At 40.6% G+C, this 17903-nt stretch overlaps 1 protein-coding gene across 1 annotated transcript in view; it reads right to left on the bottom strand.

Annotated features, from left to right (window-relative positions):
• Window positions 1-17903, bottom strand: part of wdr43 (WD repeat domain 43) — a 29231-nt gene extending 11328 nt beyond the window's left edge. Inside the window, exons 1-11 of the mRNA XM_088353704.1 lie at window positions 17626-17903; window positions 13633-13767; window positions 11960-12081; window positions 8595-8715; window positions 8353-8474; window positions 8159-8261; window positions 7219-7283; window positions 5616-5775; window positions 5429-5515; window positions 354-461; window positions 82-234 (exon numbers count right to left, since the gene is read on the bottom strand). Of these exons, the coding sequence (XP_088209830.1) occupies window positions 82-234; window positions 354-461; window positions 5429-5515; window positions 5616-5775; window positions 7219-7283; window positions 8159-8261; window positions 8353-8474; window positions 8595-8715; window positions 11960-12081; window positions 13633-13767; window positions 17626-17832 (1383 nt within the window). The 5' untranslated portion in view covers window positions 17833-17903. The remainder of the gene's footprint in view (window positions 1-81; window positions 235-353; window positions 462-5428; window positions 5516-5615; window positions 5776-7218; window positions 7284-8158; window positions 8262-8352; window positions 8475-8594; window positions 8716-11959; window positions 12082-13632; window positions 13768-17625) is intronic.

The raw sequence follows: 17903 nt of genomic DNA, 5'->3' as shown, positions 1-17903 counted from the left end.
ACAAATGATGCCCCTACGACCTGAGTGGATTCCCCTAATCAACCAACCAATTGAGTGCAACACACCTAAAAAACTACTTACATTTAAGATGTTGCTGTCATTGCTCTCAAGGCCCTGAACCAGCAATACTGCGAAGTTGTCTGTCTGTAAGGAGGGCGTCCCTTTGGAGGCTCCTTTTTCAGTTGACGATGCACACTGCAAATCAATTTCACCAAGTCGCTCTGCTATTGACATCTAAAGAAGGAAGAGAAACATTAATGAGGACCAATGACTAAATGGTTTTATCCCTGGAAGCGTTTACACTTAATGTGAAATTTGTTTTTTTTGTAGTTTTTCAAGTCCATTAAACAAACCTCTTTGGATTCCGAGTCTTTCTTCCTTTTATCAGTCTTCAGAGCTTGGTGACCAGGAAGTCCAGGGATCAGCACTTTGCTCTTGGCATTGACAATAGGCGTTTTCACCTGACCATGAACAACAGCAGTTTATTTTAGGCTTTTTCTCACACAGTGTATAATTTAAGACATTTTAAGTGCAATGACAATATTTAATACCGTTTTATTTAACACGACAATGTAGGTTTGGGGTTCAACATTAAGAATAGAATATACCTTTATTGTCATTGTTACAAAATGGGTTAACATAGTGTGAAAACGAAATTGGGCATGACACTCCAGTTTCAAGACGATAAGGAACAGAGAAGATAAGGTTATAAAAGGAGGATAAGGGTATAGTTATAATTTACACAATATTTACACAAAGAAATGACGGCATGTAGGATGTTACATACTGTTGGTATCGTAAGGGTTTGTACAATATGAATTAGGTGCAAAAAAAAAAGGGTCAACATTGTGCAAGAAACAAACATGAGTACCATTATACGTTTTTTGTGCGGTGTGTATTTAGGGTGGTAATGGCTCTGGGGAAGAAACTGTCTCTGAGTCAGTTTGTTTTTGTTTTGTGTGACCTGTAGCGCTTGCCGGAAGGCAGCAGGTCAAAGGGGTGTTGGTCGGGGTGAGAAAAGTCCTTGATGATATTTTCTGCTCTGCTGAGGTAGCGAGAGCAGGCAATGTCCTCCAGACTTCCCTACCACCTCTCTGGTGTTTGCAGACCAGGAGTGGTTGTCGGAGATGTGCACACCCAGAAATTTGAAAGAGTGGACTCTCTCTACACAGTCTCCTCTCATGATGAGTGGTGCTGGATTCCTGCCATTCCTTCTCAAGTCCAGTATCAGTTCTTTTGTTTTTGTGGTGTTGAGTACGAGGTGGTTTTTCGAAATACCAAGTTGACAGTGACTCCACCTCATCCTTGTACGCCGCCTTGTCCCCTTCAGAGATGAGGCCGATCAAGGTCGTATTGTCGGTGAACTTAATGATTGTGTTTGTGAGGTGGGCGGTGAGCAGTCGGAGGTGTAGAGGGTGAAAAGCAGGGGGCTCAGTGCACAACCTTGGGGGGGAGCCAGTGCTCAGTGTGAGGGTGGGAGAGACGTGGTTACAGAGTTTCACGGACAGTAGGCGGTTTGAGAGGAAGTCCATTATCCAGTGGCAGATGGAAGGAGAGAGTCCTAGGTGTGAGAGTTTCTCCACCAGGATCTCCGGAATAATGGTGTTGAAGGCTGAGCTGAAGTCCAGAAAGAGCATTCTGACGTAGCTCCCCGGTGGTCCAGGTGTTTCAGCACGGTGTGAAGTGCTGTGTTTATGGCGTCGTCAGTGGAGCGGTTTGCCCTGTAGGCAAACTGGTGGGGGTCCAGTGTGAGTGGCAGGGATTTTTCGATGTACTGGGACACTAACCTCTCGAAGCACTTCATGACCACAGGCGTAAGAGCGACAGGCCTGTAGTCGTTGAGGCTTTCCACTGCTGACTTTTTGGGGATGGGAATGATGGTGGAGGTTTTGAGGCAGGGTGGGACGGTCACCTGTGACAGGGACTGGTTGAAGATGGTGGTGAAGACCGCAGCCAGCGGATCGGAACAGTCCGTGAGTACCCTGCCTGGTACTCCATCAAGGCTAGCTGCCTTCCTGGGGTTTATGGTTTTCAGCACACGCCTAACTCGTGCTCCTGAAATGCGAGTGTGTTGCTGCTGGTTGTTGGTGGGTGTGATGTGGCTGTTTGTGGCCTTCCAGCTTCAAAGCGAGCAAAGAACTGATTAAGACCCGCAGCTAGTGAAGAATCAGCCTCAACAGTTGCTAGGTAAAAGGTGCTCGATCCTCCTTGTGTAGGCTGCCTTTGCTTTCTTAATGCCCCTCTTCAGGTCAGCCCTGTCCACACTGTAAAGAACCTTGTCTCCAGACCTGAAGGCGGTGTTGCAGTGTTTGAGGAGGGTGCGCACCTTGCTGGACATCCAGGGTTTTTGGTTTGGGTAGACCTTGATTTTTTTATTTACTGTGACTTTATCCGTGCAGTATCAAATGTAGGATAAAACTGTCAGTGAATTTCTGGAGGTCATGGTGTTCAAATACCTCCCAGCAAGTTTGATGAAAACAGTCCTGCAGCTGAGAGAGGGCTCCCTCAGGCCATGTTTGTGTGGTCCTTGTTACAGGCTTGTTTTTTCTCCGGATGGGGGTGTATGATGGGGTGACGGACAGACATGGGTGATCGAAATTGACTAGGTGGGGGAGGGAGAAGCCTTATATGCGTTTTTGATGTTGCTGTATACGCGGTCCAAAGTTTTTTACCCCCTTGTTGCACAGTTCACATGTTGAAAGAATTTTGGAAGTAGTCCTTAAACATGCCTTATTAAAGTTGCCAGCGATAATGAAAGCTCCGTCGGGGTGTGCAAGCTATTGTTTGTTGATGGCAGCGAGCAGGAGGTTTAGGGCTGTGCTAACGTTAGCATCCGGTGGGATGTAAACAGCTATTCCAATGACCACAGTTAGCTCTCTCGGTAGATAGAATGGTCTACACGATTACTGCTAGAAACTCTATATCGGGCGAGCAGTGTGTATCAATGATTCTGCTGTTATTGCACCACGCGTTATGCAGGTAAGCGCAGAGTCCCCCACCTCTTTTTTTTACCAGAGTCTTCGTTGCGGTCGTGTCGGCATAGCGTGCGGCCTGCTAGCTGGACTGCAGCGTCGGGGATACGCGGGTCAAGCCAAGACTCCGTGATCACAAAAATACTGCAATTCTGTACGAAGCTGTTGGCAGCTATCCGCAGCTCAAGTTCACTGATTTTGTGAATGATGGATCTGGCATTGGTCAGGAAAATACTCTGAAGCACTTGTCGGTGTGGTCGCCTTCTTAGCTTCTCCGTTAGGCCTCCCGAGAGCCTCGTTTTTGCTTACATTCCCTCCGCCGTCTGTCGCTTGACGGGCGGGCAGATCACCCAGGGAGATCCCGGTGGTCTTTGTATGTCCTTTGGGATGTTGTTGTAGTCGTGAAATGAGTCGAAGTCTAATCTTAGACCCAGGTTAATAAGTTCCTGGCGACTGAGGGTGATTGTTGCCGAGCAAGTATTTATCAAAGAAAAGATGAGGGATAAAAGAACACTAAAAGTAAAAAGATTTACTGGAGAGACATGTGAAGACGCTGCACTCACGCGCGAGCAATACTGAGTTTGGTTGTGATTTATTCAAATATTGATTACCAGGTAAAACACAAAGTAAAACTTGTCCGAGTTTGTTTTTTCAGCTTCCCCTACTTGTGAACTATTGATTTCTTAATCTTCATATCTCTTGCTGCTGCTCGTTTACCATGCTCTTCCGCGTGGTGCAAAATTCAACACACCATGGCGGATGAAAACATGGAAAGCATTCAATGAAGGAAAGTACGGTTTGGGATTTTATTAATATTTTAAGGGGCCACTATGTTTAGCCTCCCGTAGCACAATAACTTTCAAATCACTGGGTATGACTCAGCCACCAAGCTTGTCTACACCCACCACTTTACATCACACACAGGGCGCAACTCAAAATTTGAAGAAAATCAGACTTATGTGCGCCTTATGGTCGTAAATACGGGAGTGGGTTTTTTTGCGGCGACTAAACCAGTGGCTGTGCGAATGTGCAGGCAATGGTACTGCACTCTGCCCCACCTCTCCAAAGTGTGCCCAACTACGGATCTGTGCCGTGCTTGCGCATGAATTGATTAGGCTCTTGCTACTTCTAAAATAAAGACTAACTAACCGCAACCGCGCTTAGGCGTGGTACAATGGCCCAAGCGAATTTTCCGTTTTTGTCATCATTGTTACATTAAAAAAATAACATTAAAAACAATCACCCACATATGTATACACAAAGTTTTTCTTTTGGAGAGGTGTAAACTACTTTAATAGTTCAAACAACAGTTACCAACATACAGTGCTGTGAATTTTTCACCCACCTTCCTGATTTCTTAACATACGTATCATTCACCAAACCAATATAATATCATTCACAAAGAACTTAAAGAAATAAAATTTGCAGTTTTGAAATGTTAATTCTATTTATTAGAGCACAAAACAATGTAAGGCAATGACTCGTTCATACAGGGCCAGATAGGTTTTCAGAACGGCATTTTGCATTTTCTGTCTCCGTGTGATATAAAATCGTTTTGATGATCTTTGTGAGTGGTAAATATGCAAAAAAACAGAAATTAAGTAGAGGGCAATTTTTTTTTCGCGACAGTGTATTGATTTGCTTGTAGCAACTTATAGCCATCACTTTTGGTTATGTAAGCAACCGGTAGAAACCCCCACATTTAATCTCTTTTTAGGCAAATATAACTTCCGAATAGTTATCAACAATCAGGATTAGAATGATTGTCAATTAAGATTTTATTAGCAATAACTATACTGATGTGGCTCGTTTGCTTGTAGCATTGATTTTGTTGTGTTACTTCAGATTTCAATATTATTGGTTCAAAACTTTCTAAGAAACTAGATGGACGATTCCCAACAGGGCTGCACGATTTTGGGAAGAAACCTAATTGCGAATTATTAGACCAGTATTGCAATATTAATGTGATTTTTGATTTTCAAAGGAAAGTGCATATTCTGTGATTGTTTTGTTCTTTTGTAAGTACTTGAATGCATGACCTACTGGTACATACACTTTTCCGTGAGTGGGGTCAATACTAGGTGGGGGGGGGGTGTTTCTTGGCATCATGTGACACACATGCTTTAGGAGGAATAGAACAGTATTAGACCTTTTTTTATTTTAAAAGATGTTAAAGAACAACAACCCGTGGGGTCATTTTTGATCCCACTCATGCATCCAAGGGTTATTACTAGTGACATCTCATTTACCAGGGTTTGCTGTCAATAAATCCTTGAGAAAAAAGCACAGGGTTATGCGATTGCACGATCGCACTACGTCACATCGCAATTTTAATTAGATTTCGGTTAATCGTGCAGCCCTATTTCTCACGTTTTAAAAGGGCAAAGTTGTGTCATTCCAATTCAGACAATGCACTGCAACAAATAAAATATGCATGCAAAATCCACATTGGCTACCTTGGTAATAGTCGATGCGATGGAAAGGGACAACGTGGTCTGAATATTCCGTGTTAAGCAAACATGCTTATCAGCAGTGTTGATGTCCTGTAATGCACCCAAAAAAAGAGAAAGTGTTGGGGTGAATGAATATCTTTTCAGCCATAAGAAATGTTGACTACGCCATTAGGCAACAGCTTACACTCACCACTCTCTCTATGACAGGCTGTAGATAGCTGCCATATGCCAACATCACAGTCCGAGACTCCTCAACCAGGGCAGCTGCAAGGAGATGGACTGGCAATGGGGAATCATTCGTATCAGACATCTGCACCGTGCAGGAAGGTGACAGGGGCTTCTTGCATGGCCTGCAGTGACAAGTAGACTCATCTATTTCACTTGCAATGGTGCATTAGGAATCCACAAATTCAAAAGTGTATTTCCACGAAGGATATTAAATAACAGACCAGCACATAAGACCGTGCGTGCAAGGCTTCTAACAATGGCTCGGTCATCACAATCGAGACCTCAAAACTAATGGCCTATCCCAAAAAAACGAGGAAATATCCCTCTATGAGGTGTGCACTTATCATCATGGTGAATTTGCAAATTGACATTGCTTGCTTCCAAGCCAAAATATAGCTATGGCTTGTAAAAACTGGAAATGTACTAGTTGGTGAGCTAAAGCAAGTTTCAAACCTTGGTTGTATAAATAATGCTACAAGACAACACATAACTAGTATAAATATGTCTCTCGGGTCTTAAGACACAAATTGGCTGATGGCATTTCGCCATTTTATTTGGTAACTGACCTGAAAATTTCTGAGGGTCAGTTTTGAATAAAATGTAGATAGATAGATAGATACTTTGTTCATCCCCGAAGGGAAATTCACATTTCCAGCAGCATCCCTGAGCTGAGAACAATCGAGAACAATCGAAAATAACACGGGAGCTGCTGGAGTGGCTGCCATTCGTGACGGCGCCGGAAGAAAAGATTCAATTTGAATCATGTACAAACAAACAAACAATTGAATCATGTACAAACAAACAAACAAACAAACAAAATATTCATGTTACAATAAGTGGAGTGTTAATAAAATGGGGGGAAAATAATTTCTGATACTGATATAACCAGGTAAAACTAATTTTAAGTTACCTGTCCAAATGAATGTTGTGCCATCTCACCTTTCCCACTCTCTCTCCTCTCACCTTCCCACTCTCTAACACTGGTAGTAAAGCTGGGCAATTGATCAAAATAATTTGACTAACATGTCCATTTAAAAACTTGCCAAATCAACAGTAGAGTCATGTTTTAAATACTCAAAACCGGTGCTGGTGAATTAAATGTTGTTGCATTCCAGCAAATGAGTAACATTTATGAGTGTTTTTCACCAACTATGACTTAACAAATTGTCTGAACATTGTGGATGGGGTTTATTTTAATCAAAACAACTAATTCATATAAATGTGTATCCTGTGTGGCTTACTGCTTAAAATTGATAAACATCATAATCCTCAAGTTTTATTGTTGGGCTATAACGTCCAGCCCTAATTTGTTGAAGTACGCCTTTAAACATCCCTACAGAATAATATCCCAGTTTCATAGACTCCAGAAGAGTGATTATGTGCCATCACTGGCACTTAATATGAGGTTTATTCCAATTAAAGCTTTGTTTTTAGATTACGAGATATAAAGGCTTTTAGAAAAATAAGGAAAATAACCTAATTGTTGTTTAGCTGCAAAACAGGTACACTTTTAAAAAATGCACTAATATCGGTAAAAATATATAATGAATGCATCCATGGCTTACCCATTTAAAAAGTGCTCAAAGAGATGGAGCTGTCCATCTTTAGACACCACTGCTAACCTCACAGCCTGTAAAGAAAACATACAACACTTGCATTTTGTCTAAAACCAAAAAGATTAAAACATCATTGCAGACATCCTAACATAATCAATGTACAGTGGAACCTCGGTTTTCGAACGCCTCTCAGTTCGAACAAATCTGTTCTCGACCAAAAAATTGAGAAATTCTTGCTTTGCTTTCCGTTCAAAAAAAATCGGAGTCCGAACGCCTGTACGCTAGGGTGCGATGCTGAGTGGCGTACGGGTGTAGATCGTGTTGATTGCCCCCACACCTCGTGAAGAACTGTTAGGACGTGCGCGCGCACTTCTTTTCGCTTTTAATATCGTGAACGGAGTGTTTTAGCCCCTAATTATGCCTCAGAAGAAGGTCGGTGCAAGCTGCAAAGTTGCTACAGGTGAAAAAAGAAGAGTAGTGTGTACAACTATTGCATTTAAGAAATAAATAAAAGCAAAATGAAGAAGTTGTGTGAGTTTCCCTTCTTTCGAGGGAATAGAGCATGGCTTCTGCAGACCACCACAAAGGTAAGAAACCCTATTCATAATTATTTTCTTTATCCTTTAACCGCTCACCACTTTTTGTGGAGACCCGGGTGCTAAATGACGTGTAAACTACCTGTTTTTTTATTTTTACACATTCATGTTAGCGTAATCTTTCGTACGGAAGATTACGCTAACGCGAACGTACGATTAGCCTGGGCTAGCTTCATGTTTACGTTCATGGTAAACATTCAGGGTGTTGGAACGGATTAAAACGATTACTTTTAATGGGAAAAATGATTTCGGTGATCAAACAAACCGGTTTTCATACAGGGTTCTGGAACGGATTATGGTTGAGAACCGAGGTTCCACTGTATTCTGTGAGGTTGTATTTTTGCTTTTATTACCTGCTCCTTGCTTTTGGATGCGACAAGGTCAATATGTTGAGGCTCATCCGAAAGTACAAACGACACCACCGAGTTCTTGTCCTTGCCATTTTCTTTAACTTGCCTGGAGTGAAATAATATCCAAATTAAACCACAGCAGAATTATCGTGTGACAAACTGCAACGTAACGGGCAAGACACTACATGTGTACATACCATACGCTAAGCAGTCGATTGTGAGCAGCACCAGATAGAAAATAGAGACTACTGTTGCTGTCTGGTGGCCTTGTGGTAGCAAAGCGGAGGGTCGTCACAGCAGAGGAGTGGCCAGTGAATTTCTGGAATGAAAATGAAACACACAAATGGTAAATCGTAACTGTAGGAATCTGGTAGAATATAAAATGTGTCCTTTGTTGGGAGTGTATGTAGGAAGACAACGTCAAGACAGAAAGTATCACCCTGTAAATCTCCTTGGTGTCCAAATCCCACATCTTGATGGTCTGTCCAGCTGAAAGTAGCAGTTTACCATCCGGGCTCACACACAAACTGGTAACTGCAGCGCGGTCTGCCTTCCACTTACTGTCAACAACAATCAGGCTTGTGTTTAGTAGCTCGCATATTGTCTTGAAACCCCAATTAGACATAGACTTAATCGTATTGACAGCTCCTAAAGACTTATCAAGCAGCAACAAAGTAAGAATGTATGAAAAATTCAAACTGCAGATACATCTTGTATGAAAATTAATGGCTTATAACCACAAAAGTGTGGGTAAGTAGATGGCTGATCTAAACTCACAAGGAGTGTCAAACTGAGAAAACTACCATTCCTCTAAAACACGGACAATACCCTCGGTTACAGGAACGAAAGGGAAAAATACAACAATAAACAGAAACTTTACGCCCAATTTTTTTGTGGTCATGTCGGGTCCCTTCAAAGTTTCTCATTTAAATTAGGGATAGTGGTTTTGAGGGGCAAGGGATAAACAAAATCCATTTCAAAACCGCTATGCTGATATTTAGAAACAGGAGTGATTGATCATATTAAACATGAAAAGTGTAATAACACGCACCATTGTCTTTATTATATAATTTAAAATTGATGCGACGGCAAAATCGTTTTGTTTCAAGTATAACACACACATTTAAATTTTTCTTGAATATGACAGTACTATGAAGGATTGTTACTTTGTTAAGATTATGACACGGCTTGGCAACTTAGAATAATGAAAGAATCCCGCTCTTACAGCTAAAACCATCCCAAAAAATAAATGTATTTTTTTAGTTATTTGCTTCAATAGATTGTTAAAGGTTTATCACAATTATCGAGGTCAAATAATCTTTCTCTCTATTCAAATTGAGTTGGGGGGTGCTAAGCATATTTGAAATTAAATGGAGGAATTAAAACAAAAGTTGTAAGAGCCTTTGAAAAGCCTCTTCCTGGGAATAAAGTACTCAGTTTGGGTCCTTAATGCAAACAAGTCTAATGTTCCCAAGTTTTGAAAATTCAACATGCAGTGCTTTGAAAATTATGGTGGCCTTTCAGAATCGTTATCTTGAGTATTGCTTGATTGTTGCAAAAACATCATGCATTTGCTTCAAAATATCATGCGCGATAAAATATTATCTTTACAAAAAAGATGTGTGAACACTTATGACTGCAGAGGAAGGGGCCCCTAGAAAAGTTGGTGGTAATCTGAGTGCTTCATGATTACGAAACGATCAACAAAGCTTTATTTTCAAAAATGTTTCCTTTACTAATATTTGAACACACGGGTTATAATAGTAAATTTTCTTTACAAAACAAAGCACGAATTGAATTTCCAATTCAGTTAATATATACTACAAAACCCTCAAAATAACACAAACACCAGTTTGTGGAGTGCAGACGCCTCCCGACTTACGTACATTCGATTTACGGATTCCGGCAGATACGATCATTTTTTTCAGGTTATCGAAAAATATCCGAACATTGCTGTAAGTAAGATTTTGTATTGTGTGCAGCTTATTCCAAGTAGAGGACAGTACTGTCGTGTTTCTTCCCACCGCATGGCGCTGTGAGAGGTCACCCAGCATCCACAACGAAGAAGGAATCTGGCTTCTACTTCCTGGTTCGTGTGTAATCATAAGAGCATGTACTGTATCGCTAGTGTGTAAGAACTTTGACGTTTTTATTGTAATATCTCGTTCATCCATTTAATATGGTTGGTGTAAAGTGTAAAGAAGGGGGATAAGAAAGCTTGATGCGTTTGAGAAAACTGTCAACGCTTTCCTCGGCCACTTTTTACCACGGAGGAGGTAGCGCAAGTCCAAAAAGTAAGTAAAACTTCACTTTATCTTTATAGAGCATATTATTTTATTAAATGTTCATTTTTAGTACAAAACAATACAGGTTACGTATAAAAGCCTTAAAAATGCTTATATAAACCATAAACATACAAAATATAGCACTGAAGCAAGTTATTAACAAATTCAACTTACGAACGATCGCCCGGAACCTAACTCCTTCGTACTCGGGCGGCGTCTGTACAAATGATTACTTCGGTATCTGAAACTTAAAAGTATGATGATTTGATGTATTTTTTTTTAAACGTTTCAGAGTTTGCAAATGACACATTTTTGATGCTGTGCGTCAATCATTAATGAAGCTGAGGCCTGTTCAAACTTCCGCCTACACCCAGAAGTTGTAATGTAAACCCCAACTTTCATTCATTGATAAAAGGCTAAGTAATAAATGATTAAGTGGAGACATCCACTCGCCACATCTATTTGGTGTGATCGTTCTGCCTTTAAAATATGTACATAATATCCCTTATTTTAAGTAAAATAATGTCATGAATAATGTAGTGTGTTATTGCATACACTCATACACTTTCTGACAAAAAATAAAATACAGTTCGGCCGGCTGTCACTCGAACTCTTTCGGGAAGTTTATATATTAGTGTGGCACAGCAGGCATTTTGTGTTCCCCAGTAAACATTACAGGAGACAAACTTCAACATTCTTGTACTTGAATGAGAAAAGGTTTGTGTATAGAGGCCTGCACAGGGTCCGGTGCCCACTTTAAGTCTCCGGGTAGACAGATTTGTTTTTTAGTTTCACCCTTTATAAAACTAAATTTTTCGTGTTATTTGGCGTATTTTACAATTGAAACTTTGACATTTCTGAATTGGCTTTAGAGAACCCCAGACCTTTGAGAAGCGTAAGTACTCACACAAAATCACACATATAGTCTAACATACTGTAACCCCTCGACTCACATTCTGAGAGTACTCCCTAAACAGGTTTTGTGTTTACATTCTCTCACACATCAATACAACTTACCTTACTCTGTAGAGTTAAAGAATGCACTACTTTGCAAGGTGCACAACTTTTGTTATCCTTCTTATCTCAAAGAAAGGAAATGTTGAAGGGCTTGCATTCTCTTCAAAATTTGAAATTAATGACCCTGTCTCCAAATTTGGCTTAGTTATAGTTGATAACATGAGAATCATATGAAATATCCAATTGTTGGTAAGTTCCTCAGTTGCAAAAGGCTACAACTGAAAATATGGGTGACAACCAAGTCCATTTGGTGTTTAATATGGAGGATTTATTTAAATCACATGTCGTTCAGAGATTTGTTTTCCCCATGCACTGAGAAAAGAAAGTTTCAAAATAAAATATTTTGACAAATTATGATGTCGTATCTTACAAAATCAGGTTGATGCATCAATTCTGGCCCAAAAAATGTGGAACAGCAATATTTGAGATCTCTGAGTGGACCTAAATAAAACAACATGTCTCCCCGGCATCATTTAGATGTCCACCCATATATCAAACTGACCTCCTCGTCTTTCCTGTCTGTAGGTCCCATTCCACAATGTGTGTGTCATCTGAGCCACTGTACAATAAACTGTCTTCAGGGTGCCAATGAACACAATTAACTCCTCCGCTATGGCCCCCGTCCTAAAAGAATAAGGAACAACAGAGTTAGATAAAATTTGTTAATATTGAATAGATGGGTACACCTCTTCTGACAGCCTTATTTAGTCCCAGGCTCGTCCTCATAGCTCAAATTGCTCGAGCATTAAGCAAATTTTTGGATAAGAAATAATTTTAAAATAATTGTTCCACTCCAGTCCTCCCAATAACTTACAAGTGAAACCTAAAAAGCTATAAAACACATCTTTCAAATCACTAAAACTTATTCAAACAGTAATTCAACTTGAAAAATTCTGTTATAAGATATGTAAGATACCAATGAAATAAATTGTGAGTTTATTACGAGTCCTGTTACAAATGTGTGCATGTGCTGCAGAGGAAGGGGCGGTGCAAGGAGGAATCACAGATCAATACCTGACAACTGTATTTTGCCATTTATTGTATGTTTTTTTTTTAAATAATCTCACCAGATCATTTGTCAACGCCATCGTAGATCACTAATATTGTCGAAGTATTCTACATGGTCGACCCCACAATGAATAAATAGTTGGCAAGTTGTGTTGTCTCTGGAGATAAGATCTGCAACCTCAACGGAAGTTTTTAAATCAAGGCTTAAGACACACTTCTATTCCAAAGCGTATGATTGATGCCCACCTCATATTCTGTTTTGTCCTGTTTTTTTTTTCGACGCCTGCCTGGCTGATATGAAGGAGAAGGACGATTTGAGATGAGTCAGCCAACCAGCGTCCGACCTGAAGCATGTCAACCCCTGCATTTGCCAGCTGGCAGAGATGGGAAGCAGCGTCGTGGCCGTCATAGACTTTCTGGACCAAGTTTACAGGCTGGGGGTGTCGTTGGTGTCATGCTCTTTCCGGACATCTTCAACATCTTACCTAATGTTTACTATTATGTGTACAGTAATGCTAATTGTAATTCACCCTGGTCAATCCTGGAAGGGGGATTACCACATGTGAGGTCCTTTCTCAAGGTTTCTCTTTTTTCCTCACACTGAGGTTTTTGAGTTGTTCCTTGCTGGTTTAAGTTTAGGTAATTGTGTAACTTTGTAATTGTAATCCTGTGCAGTCCTTTAAGACATTTTTTTGTGATTAAGGGCTATATAAATGTGACTTGCACTTGCACTTATTATTGTCTAATGGGGGGATTTGCAATACTTAATAATGGGAGCAATTGGCGGAGGTTGACAAGTGTGTGTGTGTGAGAGACTGTTGATGTTGATGATATGCAAACACCTACTACACACTTAGCATTCAATTAACTTTAAATGAACATACCCGCAAAATATTTTCACACCACAATTTTTTTGGCCTTAGCAGTTTGTATGCGCATACAGGACGAGTTGATGTTGTCAGCAAAGAATTATAACCAGCGAGCGGTCTTTAGTGGTAGCCAGTTGAACTGCATGTTGCTTCATATACCGAAGTGTGGATGCCTGTATAACGGGTCACCACTGCCTTTTTGATATTTCAAATTTCAACAAATGTCAACCATTCAATTTACTGAATATTTTCAATCTCGAGAATTTAAGTTTTGCTTGACATTGATTTGGAGACTCACCAGGGTACACTGGAGAGCTCCCTTAGCCGCACTGTATATGAGCACAGTGCCAGTCACCGTGCCCATTGCCAACAGGTCAGCCTTTTCCTCCTGCTGCCCTGGCTCCGATTTCCTCTTTTTCCTCTGAGGGCCCTCCTGAAAAACATTGTAAATTTGTTCATTTTAGACGTATGATCAATAGACCAGTAGATTACCTGAGGCGTGTTCAGGAGAGTGATCAGACATGTAGTCTCTTGTTAATCGCTTGCCACGCACTGCTGAACGGTTGTAATCGCTCACTGTGATTGCCTTACTGATCCAAAATGGCCGACGACAGTACAATGGATTTCGTTCTACAGCTTGCTTTGAGCGAGTTGGCTGATATGAGCGACAATTCGCATATTGACACAGTTAAGGTTATCCTAAACGCAGTGGAAGGGTCATACCTGTCTTGCATTGTTCACAAACATTACCAGGCAATGTAAGACGATATATTTCATCGCCAACAGCACTCGTCAGGGTGAGATCCTCCATCTTCTGCACTGTCGACGCCATGTTGGAAATCAAAGTAAGCGGTCTTTCTCCCGTGATTACTCGGGCACGCGAGCGCTCAATAATCACTGGCCGTTCAGAAGCTAGCGATAGCTCGCGATAGCAATCACTCACTCTCCTGAACACGCCTCAGACAGACTCCTAAATATACTTGTCTATTTTTTTCAACAATATTGGTCAGCGCACATGCTGGTGTTGATGGTCTTGAGGTTATCCTTTTTAAAACATTAGAGGACAATGGAGGAGGATGCTTTTGACCTAACATCAACAATTTGACAAAACATTCAAAAATAATAGATTTCTGACAGAGCATTGATAAACCACTAATGAAATAGTTTGAGTTGTTCTTAAAAAAAGGGGCCAAGAGTAAGCAAGCATAACATGATTTCAACAAAAGACTTCCAGGCATGATACTTGGTCAATAAAGGGTTAATCAATGCCTTGCATTTAAATGCAAACTAATAATTAAGTTTCATCTATCCATTGGTCCAATTGAAATGATCTGCATTTATATAGCGCTTTTCAAGTCAATGACTTCCCAAAGCGCTTTACATTGTGCTTCACATTTCCCAATAGCGGCCGTGATCTTTGCAGCCATGTAAGGCGCTAACCTGCTTATTGGGGGTGTTGGGGTTTCAGTGTCTTACCCAAGGACACATCGGCATGTAACACGGACAAGCCGGGATTCCCTTAATCCTAAAACGATCGCTCTACCTCCTGATGAACTGCCATAACAATTAAGTTACATAATGGAATCAATAAATATATTTTTTCAATTATCAACAAAAAATATCAGAGATGTAAAACCACTTTTCAAAGTTTCAATCAAGGGAATTGTTTGAGAGTTTAATCTTTAAATGTGATAAACAATTCTAACAACAAAAATTAAGTTCCATCGCCTTTCAGCTTTCCATTTTAGGTCAATGAATCAATTAATCAAATGGCCATTTTTTTTGCCATATATATATATATATATACTGGACTGTCTCAGAAAATTAGAATATTGTGATAAAGTTCTTTATTTTCTGTAATGCAAATAAAAAAACAAAAATGTCATACATTCTGGATTCATTACACATCAACTGAACTATTTCAAGCCTTTTATTATTTGAATATTGCTGAATTTGGCTTACAGCTTAAGAAAACTCAAAAATCCTATCTCAAAATATTAGAATATCATGAAAAAGTATACAAGTAGGCTATTCAACTAATCACCTGAATCATCTAATTAACTCGAAACACCTTGCGAGGGTTTCCTGAGCCTTAAAAACACTCAGCTTGGTTCAGTAAACTAAATCACTGCTGATCTGACTGCTGTCCAGAGGACCATCATTGATACCCTCCATCAGGAGGGTAAGACACAAAAAGAAATTTCTCAAAGAGCAGGCTGTTCACAGAGTGCAGTTTCAAAGCATATCCACAAAAAGTCTGTTGGAAGGGAAAAATGTGGCCGGAAACGCTGCACAACCAAGAGAGATGACCGCAGCCTTAACAAAATTGTGAAGAAGAGCCGCTTCCAGAATTTGGGGGAGCTTCAAAGACAGTGGGCTGAAGCTGGAGTCCAGGTATCAAAAGCCACAGTTCACAGACGGCTACAATAGCCGTATTCCCATGGTCAAGCCACTTCTGAACTCAAGACAACGGAAGAAGCGTCTGACTTGGGCTATGGAGAAGAAGCACTGGACAGTTGCAGAGTGGTCCAAAGTCCTCTTTTCAGACGAAAGCAAGTTTTGCATTTCATTTGGAAGTCAAGGCGCCAGAGTCTGGAGAAAGGCTGGAGAGGAGCAAAATCCAAGTTGCTTGAAATCCAGTGTGAAGTTCCCACAGTCAGCAATGGTTTGGGGAGCCATGTCAGCTGCTGGTGTTGGTCCACTGTGTTTCATCAAGTCCAGAGTAAATGCAACTGTGTACCAAGAGATTTTAGAGCACTACATGCTTCCATCTGCTGAAAAGCTCTATGGAGATGAGGATTTCATTTTCCAGCATGATCTGGCACCTTCCCACAGTGCCAAAACCACCAGTAACTGGTGCACTGACCATGGCATCACTGTCCTTGATTGGCCTGCTAATTCCCCTGACCTGAACCCCATTGAGAATTTGTGGGGTATAGTTAAGAAGAAGATGAAAGACACCAGACCTACAAATGCAAATGAGCTGAAGGCCGCTATCGAAGCATCCTGGGCATCAATAACACCTCAGCAATGCCACAGGCTGATTGCCTCCATGCCACGCCGGATTGATGCAGTAATCCGTGCAAAAGGATTCCCAACCAAGTACTGAGTGCATCAATGGACATTTTCAAATGTTTGATTTAGTTTTGCTGTTATAAAATTATTTTTTTACTTGGTCTGAGGAAGTATTCTAATATTTTGAGATAGGATTTTTGAGTTTTTTTCAGCTGTAAGCCAAAATCAGCAATATTCAAATAATAAAAGGCTTGAAATAGTTTAGTTGATGTGTAATGAATCCAGAATGTATGACATTTTTGTTTTTTTATTTGCATTACAGAAAATAAAGAACTTTATCACAATATTCTAATTTTCTGAGACAGTCCAGTATATAATAAATGTAACACCGCTTCATAAAGCTGTATCAGGTAGGTATTTCTTCCGGGCAAAATGTTTAAATGTGATAAACAATGCCGCTGTACTAACTATCATATACTTGAGGATCTCCTCTTGTGTTGAGTTAAACATGTCCTTGTTATTGTGTATTTTATTAACATTTCAGACACGATTCTGTAGTGTATATTGTTCCCTTGAAACTTGTACCACTGGCCGCCAGCTTCGTAAAGATGAGTTGTTCAAACAAATGCAAATAAAGAAGATTCTGATGTGAAGGAAACAAACTACGGCGGAGCAAGCATTTTGATTTTGGATGGCCTTGTTCAACCATAAAAATACGCAAAGCCTTCGACGTCACGTGACACGTATACATTCATCAATGTTAAAAGTGCAAGTCGTTACATTTAAATTTTGAGTGTTCTATCAATTTAGATCAGGAATATAATGACGGTGACGAGTTTTGGGGAGCATCATGTAATGAACGCCATAGAGGTAAAACGAAGTTACTCTTTAAACTACAAAAAAATTGTTTTGAGAGAACATGACTACTTCGACAACCAGAAATTGTGTGGCTTTAATTGTAAATTGGTAAAACTATCCAACAATTGCAAAACATAAGGGCTAAATTCACTTTCATCACACATGCCCATGTGGGACTAACATGTGCGTTTGGTGCAGCTGGCGAAGGCTAGAAGTCAGCTAACCAGGCTACTAGGCGCAGTACTGAACTAGACCCTAGACACGTCAATGTAACAAATCAAAGTTGCCATGTCATTGTGTGTTTTCTGTCAAATGTTGTCACTACTCGTCTATCTCAGAAGTTTAAAAACAGCGTTGCGGGCGCTGAGGTTTAGGCCGCGTTAGCACAATTAGCTAGCTGCAAGGTAGCTTCACGTACCTTGACTATCCGGCATGGTCCCCAATGTATGCATGTACAAGTGGCACTTAAATGGGCTGAAGGCACGTATTCCTGGTGAAGTGTTTTACTATCTGTGTTCCATATTCGTAGTCTCCCGTCCTGGGCGCACACGGCCAGATATTGGCGTGGTTTGGGCGAAAAAACGCAAGGTAGCGGCTGCGAATAGCTGCTCTTGCCGTCCGCCATTTCTGAAAGCGCTCGGATCTGCGTGCGTGGTTTCGGAGAACCACGTGTGGACGCTTGTGCACATGCGCAGT

The sequence above is a fragment of the Urocampus carinirostris genome, chromosome 15, assembly GCF_059441175.1.
Source record: "Urocampus carinirostris isolate Australia breed hairy pipefish chromosome 15, RoL_Ucar_1.0, whole genome shotgun sequence".
Lineage (NCBI taxonomy): Eukaryota > Metazoa > Chordata > Actinopteri > Syngnathiformes > Syngnathidae > Urocampus > Urocampus carinirostris.
This window is presented reverse-complemented; position numbering and strand designations above follow the sequence as displayed.